General features: G+C 49.9%; 5 protein-coding genes across 5 annotated transcripts; 3 read left to right on the forward strand and 2 right to left on the reverse strand.

The window, feature by feature from the left end:
* Positions 1-1,209: 1,209 nt before the first annotated feature.
* Positions 1,210-1,864, forward strand: N7533_002303 (zinc finger HIT domain-containing protein; the record flags this gene model as incomplete). Its single annotated transcript, XM_057098953.1, has 2 exons — positions 1,210-1,280; positions 1,348-1,864. The coding sequence occupies 2 exons, from the start codon at positions 1,210-1,212 to the stop codon at positions 1,862-1,864; spliced, it is 588 nt and encodes a 195-aa protein (XP_056964089.1).
* Positions 1,865-4,225: 2,361 nt separating this feature from the next.
* On the forward strand, positions 4,226-7,604 carry N7533_002304 (putative Ras guanyl-nucleotide exchange factor RasGEF; the record flags this gene model as incomplete). The annotated part of the gene is made up of 5 exons (XM_057098954.1): positions 4,226-4,480; positions 4,573-4,912; positions 5,055-5,246; positions 5,497-7,460; positions 7,521-7,604. The coding sequence occupies 5 exons, from the start codon at positions 4,226-4,228 to the stop codon at positions 7,602-7,604; spliced, it is 2,835 nt and encodes a 944-aa protein (XP_056964090.1).
* Positions 7,605-8,127: 523 nt separating this feature from the next.
* N7533_002305 (LYR motif-containing protein) lies at positions 8,128-8,553 on the forward strand (the record flags this gene model as incomplete). Its single annotated transcript, XM_057098955.1, has 1 exon — positions 8,128-8,553. One exon carries the CDS (start codon positions 8,128-8,130, stop codon positions 8,551-8,553), a length of 426 nt encoding a protein of 141 aa, XP_056964091.1.
* A 598-nt stretch (positions 8,554-9,151) lies between these two features.
* On the reverse strand, positions 9,152-10,387 carry N7533_002306 (putative PP-loop ATPase superfamily protein; the record flags this gene model as incomplete). Its single annotated transcript, XM_057098956.1, has 1 exon — positions 9,152-10,387. The coding sequence occupies one exon, from the start codon at positions 10,385-10,387 to the stop codon at positions 9,152-9,154; it is 1,236 nt and encodes a 411-aa protein (XP_056964092.1).
* A 304-nt stretch (positions 10,388-10,691) lies between these two features.
* Positions 10,692-12,079, reverse strand: N7533_002307 (uncharacterized protein; the record flags this gene model as incomplete). The annotated part of the gene is made up of 2 exons (XM_057098957.1): positions 10,692-11,877; positions 11,943-12,079. The coding sequence occupies 2 exons, from the start codon at positions 12,077-12,079 to the stop codon at positions 10,692-10,694; spliced, it is 1,323 nt and encodes a 440-aa protein (XP_056964093.1).
* Between the last annotated feature and the right edge of the window lie 1,256 nt (positions 12,080-13,335).

Raw genomic sequence — 13,335 nt, forward strand, 5'->3', positions numbered from 1 at the left:
TCCGTACGCTTTGCCAACCTTGGAAAGAAAGCAAGTAGGACAATCCAAACTTGAATCTCTACTACTAACTGACCCATTGCTTAACCTCCTATCTTGCAGAATTGCCGGCCAAATCAAATATTATTCAACATATTTCAACGCATGGGGCCGAAACAGACGAATACTCCGATAATAACGACCGAACGATCCCCTAGTTTCTCAGCCCGCCTGATCTTATAGATAATACTAGTGGGGTACACTCAATGGACTCGTATCTAGTTGGAGTCACCGATGAATACCTAGGTCTTTCAAAGAAACGACCTTGTGTTATTGAGGAATGTGAACCTAGACATTACGCACGGCTGCAAGCTCAACCCAAGTTGGAAGGAGTCTTTTCTGACCAGCAAAGTGTTCGGAAAAGGTCATTCAGTGATGCTGCGGAACTTACCGACAGACCTCCCCGAAGGGAAGTACCATATTGACCATATCAAGCTGTTCGTGCCCCAAACAAGAGGCTCGCGACGCAGCAGAATTCTGGAAATCTTCGAGCATGTCGCGATGAGGTTGCGAGGGGTGGTGGAACTTTTGATCAACCTTCAGGGGAATGGGAAAAGGAAGTCCCGCGGCGTAAACAGGCACAACGCACTATGCACCCTTTGGAACTGGAATAGGTCGTTTCGCAGCGACGACACTGGGATGAGACCTCTTTCATTGACCGGTATATTGGAGGCTTTAAGTTGGGACATGATACATGGAAGCTGGTGATAAGAGTTCGCTTGAACTATTTTGGATGTTTAGACCCTGCGAATCGTTAGGTATTCTCTTCTATACCAACATTCACCAATGACCATTACCCCTTCACGAGCGGAAACCCAGGCTACTATTATGTCTTGAAAATTGCCCGACTCTAAGAAAAACAGAAATTTCGTCAAACGTACTCTATGTCAGTCCTCCTTAAAATATCGTGGTTCATACACACTCTTTGGTCTGAAGGTGTGGCGTAGTAGATGTGGCTAGTATTAAATAGGAATCGTATTGTCGGCCTCAGGCACTAACTGCCTCTTTTGGACATTTTTATTTTTTTGCATTGCGGGCCCGCTAGCTCGAGCTCTGCGAGAGAGAGTCACCTCTCAAAGCCCTTCCAAATCGACCCAAGCGGCACTCCAACTCGCTGGGTGAATATGACGGACTGGCATCAAGTCATATCGCCCTGATTTGTCGAGCCAAAAAATGCCCGGTCCCTGCGAAGTGTGTTCTTCGGAACCGTCCAAATACCGGTGTCCGATCTGCGCGTTGATGAGGTACCAAAACCCACACCTTGAAGATTTGAAGACGGTTTGACTGACATAGCTTTCTACTCTTCTAAAGCTGCTCTCTCGCGTGTACTCAAACCCATAAGATTTACTGCGCGCCCAAGCAACAAGTCCCAAACGAGTCATCTACACCAATCAATACCGAACAACCCGTGGAAAACGGCGTCACCGATCATGAAGCAACAGACAGCGCCGTGGCTAAGGGTGATAAATCCAAGCCTGCTTCTATAGCGGCCTCTCCAGAGCTGACGGAGCTCTTTCGACGACATCCAAACCTTCGAGACCAGCTGCACGAAATATACCAGTCAACACTCGAAGACGAGTGGGTGGAATGGTACACGCCTCCTTCAAGAGGTCGCTTTAATGGCCGCGGAGGGCGAGGTGGGAGAGCACCCACCCGTCGCAGTCGCGGCCCATGGACCTCTGAAAAGGGTTTCAACCGCGGCATGGGGAGGGTACGAAAGTTCCGACAGGACTGCGAAGAAGGAAGCGAGACGGGGACTGGCGCCGAGGCCTTCATGCGATTCTGGGCTTTGGTCAACAATAGCCAGGATGGCCAACCGGACCAGTGAAGGAGCTCAAGTTAGCGGGTCAAGCATTTCATATGGCGTTCAGTTGGGTGGATTCTTTTATCAGGCTTTAGCCAAGTCATTGCGGGACAATGAAATTGGGTGTACGAATACGTGGAGATAATGATATTCCGAATCGAAAACTCCCTCGATTTGATCTTGTTAATTTCCGTATTCTGTTGAGAAAGCGACTGGGCCAAGATACGTAGTGCTGCCTAGGTGTATCTGTGATTACGATCTGCCGTTGATTTTAGCACAGGGCTGGGTTTGAGATAGAGAGATTGGGAAACAAGCCCTGGAGAGCAAACGTTTGACGATGAAACGGGGGGAGATCCAACTTTGCCGAAACAGGACCCAGATGCTGTTTCATTTATGCATTTGCTATTTACGTATGCTACGTACACAAGCCCCGCCAAACGTCTTAGAATAGATTATTTGATGTGTAGGTTTGCGTGGAGACTACGACTGTATGCCCCAGTGTTCGGATAGTACCCACTAATTCAAGCAGAATGACTCAGATTGAATGATTGAAGTAACTATTGGAGACTATTATGTTGGTTTATCAATAAGTGAATAATTTTCTGATACAGTCTCTGATTTGTTTCATTACCCTTTCCCAGGGAAGATGCAATGCGCGAAAACAGGGTTATCTCAGAAGAGGCTGAGACGTCGCATATGATACCCGAATTTTTGACAAAGAAATTCGGTTTATCTCCACCTGGCATTATATTGGGATGGCATGTTGCTTACATGGATAAGTGGAGCTGCTTCGACAGGTATTATCCGGTCTTTAGCGACGGTGGCTCGGAATGGCTCACCTCGCTCAATAATTGTAATTCCACCACAAGCAGAAGCCCAAGCCCAAGCCCAGTAGAGGAGCCGCGGGGTTGACGCATGGTGGGATGGGATTCGTCGGCTGACAGCTGCTAGGCTTGAGCTGCAGGAGCTACGATATTTTCGCCTGGGACCCCCTCACCGAGCACAGCACGAATGAAGGCAACACAGGACTCCGAGCGAGTTGGCCCCGAATGGCATCTGATTTCGAGGATGCATAGGGATTCACCATGTATGGAGGAATATACGGATGCGTAGTACTCCGTACTTCGTTGCATACTGTAGTGGTTGTGTGGTCCATGGGATGACCGATGCATGAATCGGACTGGTCTACTTTCCAGGCCGTGCGAGGCTAAACCAGAGATGTCCCATTTTTCTCTCTCTTCTTGTCGGGCCCCACGAAGGATCTGGCTGGGCCCCTGGCTTGGGAATCGACTCCGTCAGGGTATTGTGCCTCCACCACGACCCGACGCCTCGGTTGCGTGGTGCGCTTGTCTCTGGCCTTCACACTTCCCCGGGACCAAAGTACCCTGGCTGGTCCTACGCAGGTCACATCGTGGCCAGCCTGGTATACAATAGTCGCTTTCGTACTCGGGGCTCATTTGAACAACGCATTCGTATCCATCGGCTGAGCTGAAGCGGAGCGGGTGGCGGAGGGATCCATCGTGACGCTTAAGTCTGAAGTCTGGACCAAGTGGCAACTGTAAATAGGAGAAGTGCCAGGTGTCCTGGAGAAGTATGGAGTATGTATGGAGTATAGAGTAAGTTAGTGTGAAAAACAGGAGTTCCTGGCTCAGCTCAGCTTGTTCGACCAGGAGCTTGACTAACGAATGAACGACGGGGGGAAAGGCAATGGGCTCGTGAGATCTGGAGAACGGGGCCACTGCCAACTCCAATGAGAACCCAGAATTCAGCTCCCATTTTCCAAACAAGAATTCGGGATTGGATTTTGGGTATCTCAAGAGCAAAAAGATAAAATCATAAAATAAAATAAAAAAAGACGTCCCTAGAACCGGGAACAGAGTCAAGGGTACCACGGTGATCTATCGATCTGGTATCTTTCTTTTTCTTTCCCAAAATTTTTTTTTTTCCATTCTCCCTTATTCTATTTAATTTAATTTATTCTTTACCTTAAATCATTCCAATTGCTTTTTGGTTTCTCCTTGACGGGTTCCCACTTCCAACTCGTTCCACGGGTCTTGTCTTTGCCTCATTCCCATATCTCCGACCACCGCTTCTTCTCTCCAATTCTCCAGATTCCACCCCCCTTCTCTTTTCCCCCCACGCCTACGCCTCCCCGCCTTTTGGACTCTTTGTTGTATGGAACTAGTTTCCTGCAACCCCAACAGGTTCCAATTTACTGCGACCGCCCCCGATTTCAATTCGTGTTAACCCGCTGGGGAACGATGGATATGCTGCATCTGCAGTTCGCACCAATGCAATAGCCGGATACACTTGACGTCTCTCCCTCCTCGCAATTCTACTCCTCCAATCTCACCCTTGAGTCGTCATCATCCATTGTGGTCCTCCATGTCTTCGCAAGCTCGTCGCGAGCGAGCCTCGAGTGACCGAGCGCAAGCGATACCTGCAGCCCCTCCGCAGCGACCCGGGATGGGGAGTCGGACTTCGTCAGCCCCAACAGGTGGATTACACAAGTTGGAACCAGGCCGCAGGTCGGGACCGAATGTTGGACACACCCTCATGGAAGAAGAGGAAGGACCTTCGAATGGGAGCCGCAATGCTAATGCGCCGAAGCGATCCCGCTCTCGGCAGCCCGGCGACGAGGTGTGTAGCATACTCCGTACATACTGGGTCACCTATTCCCCAGTCAATTGCGCAGCAGCGTGCAATGGTATCGTTTGATTACTAAAAGCCAGTGTTCTCCGCTGCAGGAACCCTCCAAACCCGGTCTACCGGAAGTGACTATCGCCGTCGTTGGTCAGGATAATGCGGGCAAATCAAGCTTCATCAAGTGTGCCTTGGATATGAAGAACACCCCGTCGTCCTTCTTAACGAAAAAGAAGATGTCCTTGGATGGCTCGGTATACATGGTTCGTTTGTTGGAGATTGATCTACAGAAAGTCACCTTGAGCCAAGACCAAAGTATAGTCTGGCCACGATTGGAGAAAGACGCTGCGCCCCCTGTTGTCGATGGTGTTTTGCTGCTTCATGATGCTACTCAACCTGATAATTTCGACGAGGCCAAAGAACTCATAGGTATGTTGGGAATATTTTAACAGCGCATCCTGTCCCCTCCTTGTGGTTGTGTTTACATTTGATATATCTTTTTTCTTTTTCTTTCTTTCCTTTTTTCCCATAAAATCTCAACTTTCAGCTGGCTGACCTCGGTTGAATTCAGATGCACTTGACGCACCCCATTCTCCTTCCCCATTGTTGCTAGTTGCCTGCAAATGTGATTTGCGGCCAGAAGACAGCGAATTGGCTGTGGTCCACGAGCGGCACGAGATCTACCGAACATCGCCCGAATCACCCCGATCGCAGCAGATGTGTATCGCTTTGGTCCTGCGAGCCGTTATTTCGCATCGAGCAGGTGAGTGAATCTCATGATTCTTTCCCCTTTCACCCGGGAGAAAGGGAGAGAAGAGAAGCGGATTGTGAGAGCCATGACCCCTGCCCGGCCTAAGTGGGTCAACGGCACTAGCATATTTCGCTACCCTTTCCCCTTCCCTTCTGTCAAGAGCCCACCGATCGACGGAGGAGCCCCAAGAGCGAAAGGAGTCCTCCAAATTCGTGGCGTTCCACTGTTTCTGACCACCGCTAACCCCATCTCATTCGCCCAGACCTCGCCGCTGCGTCTGACCGTAATCCTAATCCTCCTTCTTCCCCCGCCCCGCCGCGGACCACCACAAAGTCCTTTCAACCCACTCCTCCCCACGACTGGCAACACTCTCGGTCCAATTCATCCACCCCCACCGCCATATTCGCAGGAGCCGCTGGCGGCTCGACAATCTCCGTCTCGGATCGTGTCGAAGGGAACACTCATCGTCTGCAAAGCGACCCGGCCATCCCTTCTAGTCTGGCGCAACAGCATGCTTCTAGTTCATCGCGAAATGCCAGGAGTAATTCTCAGCCGGTGCGACCGCTCACCCCGCCTTCTGGCGCGCGACTGAACAATCGTCGACCATCCGCACAGATAGACAACTCCCCGATTCTGGAAACCTGCCACCAACGTACCCCGTCCGCCTGGCGGCAGAGTGAAGCCTCCGACGCCTTTAATAGCTTTTTGAACATGGAGGATGAGATGGATAACGGGCAAGCTATGCACCCGGACAAAGCTCTGCGCCCGAAGCCCAGCAGCGAGAGTAATTCCAGCGCAGAGTCGGGATACAGCTTTGACGAACTGGTTGACCGTCTTGTCGCACAACCTATGTCCAAGCAAGACTCGAAATTTGTCTCTATCTTCTTGTGTCTATACCGAAAATTCGCCGCCCCGGGGGCGCTTCTCAATGCCCTGGTCACCAGGTTCGAGAAAAACGAAACTGGCAACAGTGACCAACTCGCCCGCATGGCAGACCAGCTGCGATTGCTCAATGTGATTGCCCTGTGGGCCTCTGATTATCCCGGCGACTTTGCCCACAACAAAACCCGCAAACGAATCAACGACTTCGTGGCTACTCTCGAGAAGAGCCACTTTTACATGTTTGCAGCTAAAGAAATTGGGTCTTATCTCGACTCTAATGCTCAAGATGACGATGCGGGCTGGGCCTTCAGTGATGGGGATACTGATGAAACCAGCCCCACAGAAACTTTCTTCGACAACTCCGGGCGGAGTTCGCCGGCCCCGTTCCTGACAGGCACATATGACGATGGCGACGACGATGATGAGGAAGAAGATCCCATTTATAGTATGAGTAATCTGGACCTCAGTGATGGCCCCCATGACTCGACATCACGCCTCTCGGGAACATTATCCATTTCATCAAACACGGACAAGCCCTCCAGTACAATGAACCAATCATTCTCGCTCTTGACAGTGGAGGCTTCGCAAAAGGAAGCCCTGCGCCTAGAGCTGAACTCGCGAACCATGCTCACGAAAATCCAATGGCGATACTTTATGGAAACGCCCGATGAAGATTTTGCGCGAGAGTTGACCCGAATCGATTGGATAATGTATAACTCATTCCGACCTCGAGATCTGGTGCGCCATGTGAGCCTATCGGGCGTGGAGAAGGATAAGATCAAGAGCTTGCACAACGTGAACAGGATGATCCGACAATTCAATCACCTTGCCTTCTTTGTGGCAAGCATGATTCTTCTTCGTGACAAACCCAAGCACCGAGCAAAGAGCCTGGAGAAGTTCATGTCAATCGCTGTCAAACTGCGCCGCCAAAACAATTACAACTCTTTGGGTGCACTCATTGCTGCCATCAATGGTACCCCTGTCCACCGTCTGACACAGACGCGGGACTTGATTCCCATACAAAACCAGAAGGATTTCATGCGCCTTGTCATCCTTATGAGCACCCAGCGAAGTCACTTCGCTTATCGCCTCGCGTGGGACAACTCTTTCTCTGAACGGATTCCTTTCCTCCCGCTTCATCGCCGTGACTTGGTCTCTGCGGAAGAGGGCAACAAAACATTCATCGGCGAGAACAAATCTCGTATCAACTGGAAGAAGTTTGAAGTCATGGGCGAGGTAGTCCTTGGTATCCAGCGCAGCCAACAGTCACCTCACCCTCAGGCCCAAAAGTTCGACGATATTGAACGAATGATCCTCGACTCGAAGTTGTCGGGCGACGAAGAGGTAAGCAGCGGTCCATATCTTTCTCCCAAAGCTAGTGTTTCTAACTCATGATTACCGCAGGACTTATATGCCCGCAGTCTTCAGGTTGAGCCAGCCACCGGCAGCGAGGCCGGCCGTAAGAAGTTCGGCTGGTTACGCGCATAGGCCGCCACCCACCACATTTCCTAAAAGGAAACTATCACCATTCTATCAATCTCCCTAAATCATCTCTACCTACTCCTTGATCTTTTGTCCCCCATACCCCTTTATCATGTCGAAACGCTTGCTATGATTGATAAATACCGTCTGATTTTGCTTCATTATGCTTTCAGAGCCAGCTCCACAGCATGGATGATGTGACGCTTGGAATGACAACGTCCCAAAGGCTCCCTTGCCGATTTTGTACATAGGAGTGCGTTGATGGGTAGTGATAGTCGTCGGTCACGACACAGAATAATCATACCCAGTATATATGACAAGCTAAAACTTGAATCTCTATCTCTTGTAAATAATACTCAAAGTAATACCACCTAGGAAGTTTTCCAGTCTCGAGTAACACCCCGTGGAGTCGAGTATATCACCGGGTCACGTGTCCGCAATCACCCTCCCGGAGCTTATCACCAAATAAACCATTTCACCCTCTGGGCCCAAAAAATCCAATCCAATCCAATCCACATCAAAAACCAAAATGACACAACCCCTCACAAACCAAGCGCGAAGCACCTACCGCGCGCTCCTCCGCGAGCTCCCCAAGGCGACTAAATCGACCCCGTCGCCCATCCACGCCCGCCTCAGAACCCTCTTCCGCTCCGAACCGCAAGCCGCCTCCACATCCCAGACAATTTCAACCTCGCCTGCTTCCTCAATAGCAGCAACCAGCGGCCCGCACGCAACTCCTTTCTCCACGCCGATCACGAGCGAAGAGCGCGCTCTGCGCCTGCAGGAGGCGGAGCAGGTGGCGCAGTATGCTCGCGCGCAACGCACCTATGCTGCGCTGTTGGAGCGGTATAATCCCGGCATGAATATGGATGAGGAGGAGAAGATCCGTCTTACTGCGAGGCGGGTTGGGATGGATCTGCCTGATTTGTATGAAGTTGAGAAGAAGACTGAATGAGCTTCTTTGTTCGACGGGTGTTTTGATAAGGATAGGATGGCCTCGTGTTCTATGCTTGGAACGTGGCCGATAATGAAAGGGGATTTACATGGTTAGGTGATATGAGTATCATGTGGAGGAGATGGGGATGGTGGTAGGAGGAACCTGGGTATCGGATACCCTGTGGGATTGTGTACTATATTTCATGGCTTTTTGTACAAAGTCCACTCGTGGTGGAATTCATGATATCCTATCTGATAGTATGTCTGTTGTTGTAGCTGGGTCTCTGAGGCTGGCGGTGGGTTGTAGTAGTCTCGCAGAGAGTCTCGCAGAGATTGGATCAATTGTTTGCCTCCTGTTGCGAGTAATGTTTACGCCATATTTAGGCGACTCCAACAGCTATAATGCTCAGGGGAGTCATTGGCACCCATAAATACCCCTGCAGCGCTGTGGTCAAGCCATATCAGACTGTGCTTGGACAGCATGGCAGCTAGGGCGACTGAATTCGCCATGGGCTTTCTATTGTAGCCAGCGAGCATTTCCAAGATGGACTGCAAGGCAAGCGAAGCGAGGTGGAGTGGGTCATTCTTTATGGAATAGATCAACCTTGGTGCCAATTTCAACTGTTGGTCAACTGAGTGCGCTCCATCTGACGCATCAGTGTCGAGCTACCTTCCTCATCCTCCATCCCAACCTCAATCGCAGTCTTGGGCCGATTGCGGTTGAGACCTTCCAGGAGAGTGCATGCCTTGCAGACCCGCTGGCTAGAGATGTAGCCGCAGCGCTCACAATGGCCCAAAGTCTGGCTTTTGACAGCCTTGGGATTCTTGATGGTGTTCTTTGTGTTCTTTTGGGGAAGTTGAATCTCCGTCTCATGCGCCTCGGCAGTCTCATTCTCTGTCAACTGCTTTTCCATGGCTGCCATCTCGCCGCCACTCGTCCGTCCGTTTTGGCTGCCGCAGCCGCCGGTGTTTTCTTCCTCTGCTGCTGCTGTAGTTTTGCAAGATTTGCCATTTTGACCCGGGTCTCGCGGGACAAGGGCGGCCATATCCTCGCCACTCTTGACAATGTCCAAAATCGAGCTAGGACGGATCTTCTCAAGATCTTTGACTAAAGTACGGGCACTGCCACGGAATGCCTCGGGGGAGTAGATGCACTCGGTTGTGAAGTAATCGAGTTGGCGGTGGTGGGCGTAGAGAACGATCTCTTTTTCATAGGCGTATTTCAACGGCTTGCTTCGCTTGATATCCGAGCCACCAGAGGCAGTCACAATGCTGGTTCCGCGAGAAAGACGAGGCAAATCACCACGAAGCAAATTCATCATGACGGTTTCAGCAACGTCGTCCGCATTGTGGCCCGTGACGACGTGTTGGATATCCAAACGCGCCGCACCTCGATCAAGCGCCTGCCGCCGAAACACGCCGCAGTATGTGCAATTTCCCTTTTTGCCAATCTGCTCGACAACTTGATCCATAGTCCACCCGTATAATTCGCCATATCCCACGATCGTCAGCGGCATGTCGTATTGCACAGCATTGCGCTTGACCGTCTCGAGACTGTCATCGCGGTAGCCACGAATACCCTCATCGATGGAGAGTAGGCAGAGGTCTAGTCCGTAATTGTATCGTTCGTTCAGGGTTTTCAAAACGGCTGCCAGGACTGTGCTGTCTTTGCCGCCGCTGGCTCCGATCGCGATTCGTTCGCCGGGGAAGAAGAGGTTTGTGCCGATGATCGTTTCGTGCACCTCGGTTTCGAAAACTTCGATGAAGCAGGCTCGGCACAGCTTATGCCTGTTCTTGGGTCTGATGATTACGGCGCGCGCCTCCTTGCAGTTGAAACAGGTCGTTGGGGCCATGATTGCGTGGTGGTTGTTGAGGGTTCGTGGAGGGGCAAAAAAGAATTTCGTTTCCCCGCGGTGGCCCGTGCCTCCGCCGCCTTGTATACTTCTGGCGTATCAGAGAGGTTCTTTTATACATCTTGGAGAGAAAATGATGGGAATAACCGTGGAATCAAACAAAAGAGATTTTAAAAAAGATCGAAATTGGCTTATTCAGAGCCCACTAGTAAATTATCGACATGAGAAGTAAACATATTTGCATGTGAGTCACATAGTAAAAGCACCATCCCCGAAATGTGTCCTAAGTTAAAGCAAAACTTTCTCATTTCTCACTCAGGCTGAAAGTGTGCGGTTTTCCTTTTCTCAGTAGGATATTGGCCGAGCATGCTGGTAGTCTGCTTTTCTTTGCCATCTGGCGAGCAAGATGGTGAATATGGTGCCTCCGATGGACTAGGGAATATGGGCTCGATCGATCTGCATAAAGTTTCAGATCACTATTGAGCTTCTCGGCGACAAGATCCGTTTTCTCTTCAGAGAAAGCGAAGGAAGTGCCGATAATTTTCAAACTTTTGGCAACATGATGCAGATCGGATGAATGCCAATCCTTCGATATCCAGACCGGCTTGACATTCCAGGGCCATCGGCGTTCTTTCTTGAATGCATCCCACCAGTCCTCAATACGCAATCGTCCTTTTTCTCCACTGACCGCATGCACGCATCCACTTGAGCCAAGCGCTACATGTACCAGTAGCCGTTCGGCGACAACGTCCACAGGAACTTCGTCGATGGTTGCTTCTTTATCAGGGTTCTCGCACCGAGTCGCAAGATTTATCTTTCGCCCTGGGTGCATTGCATAAGCTGCTGCACAGGCTGTCGACGGGGAAGAGTATGAAGTGGTGAAGCCGTGGTATGGAAACTGGTCAGCGGGCCCAACAACTGAAGGCCTAATGATGAGAAATTTGTCCGAGGCATCCTTCAGCGCGGCTTTGTTAAATACGAGTCTCTCCGCCAAATGCTTTGCATAGGCATATGGCCATGGAAAGTCGTGAGTCTCATATTCCTCTGTTGTACCTGTTTTCTGCAGCTCTCGATACACGTGAGGTGCTGTTTCCAGTGGATTTTCGTCGTTGGATCCAAGGGGATATACCCGTTCCTCCACAGCAACATCGGATGTTTTGCTTGCCATCCAAAGATGAGCATTAACATATGCCGTGGAGAGAAAGACAAATCTTTCCAAATTAACAAACTTCAGCGCGTATTGCGCCAGGCACACGGTGGGTGCAATCACTGTGTAGTCTAATTCGCGGAGTGAATTATTCAGTGCAATAGAAGATGCAGCATGTATAAGAATATGCACTTTTTGTTTGAGCATTTGCAGATCGTCGTCCGGGAGATTCATTGTGGCAGTGTCTCCAAGCTCGCCATCCAGAATTGTCATACGATTGCTCTGGGTGAGGACTTTGGCCACCGGGGCTGATAGCATCTCGGTCCATTTTGCTTTTGCTCTCCTACCAAAAGTAATTAGTATGGCTATTTTATGCTAGGACTTGGAAAGATCTCGGATATAACTGACTCATAACCACCTCGACACAAAACGTAAACATGTTCTGGGGCTGCTTGACTCAAGAGCCTATAGAGTAGCGTTGTGCCAATAAATCCCGTCCCACCAGTGACAAACAAAACTTTGCCATCATAGTAGTCCCATACCATCGTTGATGATGAAGAATTATAGGCCTCTTTTTCAAATGGCTCGTACTAGTAGTAAATGACGACTTCAGGCCCTGGAGTTCAAGTGAGGAACAAACCTTCAGGGAATATGCATAAACGGGGACCCATTTTTGACAAGCAAAGTGCCAGTAGGGGTGGAGCTCTCGGTGGAATATATAGTCGACAAGCTTAGATTCTTGGCTTGGACAATGGGAACAAATTTCCTGAAGATACTGGATCTCATCTGGCTCATGGAAAAGCTCGAGAACGAGCCGAATGCAGCTTTCTGCAGCTAAGGTGAGGGGGGTGCATGTTTGTGTAACCACCACCGCAGGGTCCACCCTGTAACGCGAACCATCTACAACCAATACATCGATCAAGAAGCTAATTCTCTAGTAGCAAATAGGCAATTGATTGCCCTTATTCAGTGATGGTGATTGAGAGCGTGCAAATCCTCGTCACATTATTGCTGGAACTCCGCCCATGGCCCGGGTTTATGGTCGTGTTCAGTTGTGCAAGGCGCTACGACCGCCGGGAGTCGTTACGAATAGGAGTGCGTCCTAAATCTGCCTCGCGAGATACTAGATTAATACGATACAGGTCAAGTGTTCACCGCTTCATGTGAATCCTTAATTAACATAAGCAAACCCCTGCCTTGTTGGCACCTAGCGATTGAAAATCGAACCAACACGTCGGCGCGTAATATTTCTGACCTTTCCAGCAATGAATTGCTACTAGTAGGGACCCGGGTATTGCCACGATTCAAATGTCTCAGAAACAGATAACAGATTACAGATAGAGCGAACGGATCAACTGCCGATTCGAGTCTGAAGTACATGCAAAAAATCTTGTCTGAACTAATTACATGTTTCAAGGTTGGTACTTGAGACATGCATCTATTTCCAAGGTTCCAGTGCCCAGTGTCCGATATAGTTACATATTATCATGTTCCACCGGTTCAAGAAGTTTCTTCCAAGGTTGTTTAGAGCCATTAACTTGAGCCAGCCTGACTCGGAGGGGTCTCAAGTCCCCACAGGCTTGGAAATTTCAATAACTCAGTGCTTGTAGTTCGCCACGAATATGGTAGGTTCCGCTTGACCTCGAAGACCATTAAAATGCCAGCTCTCAGGCCTTCACGGAGGCTATGTGATCAAAGAACGCATTGTCCTCTGACCGAACTACTTACACAGTGGAATCTACGTCACATAACTAGTACTTTGGTACCTAGGTATTCGATCACTTTACCAATTAATTCTAGC

This window comes from Penicillium manginii (assembly GCF_028828005.1).
Source record: "Penicillium manginii strain IBT 31320 chromosome Unknown utg000002l:1.0-5564898.0:1.0-5567710.0, whole genome shotgun sequence".
Lineage (NCBI taxonomy): Eukaryota > Fungi > Ascomycota > Eurotiomycetes > Eurotiales > Aspergillaceae > Penicillium > Penicillium manginii.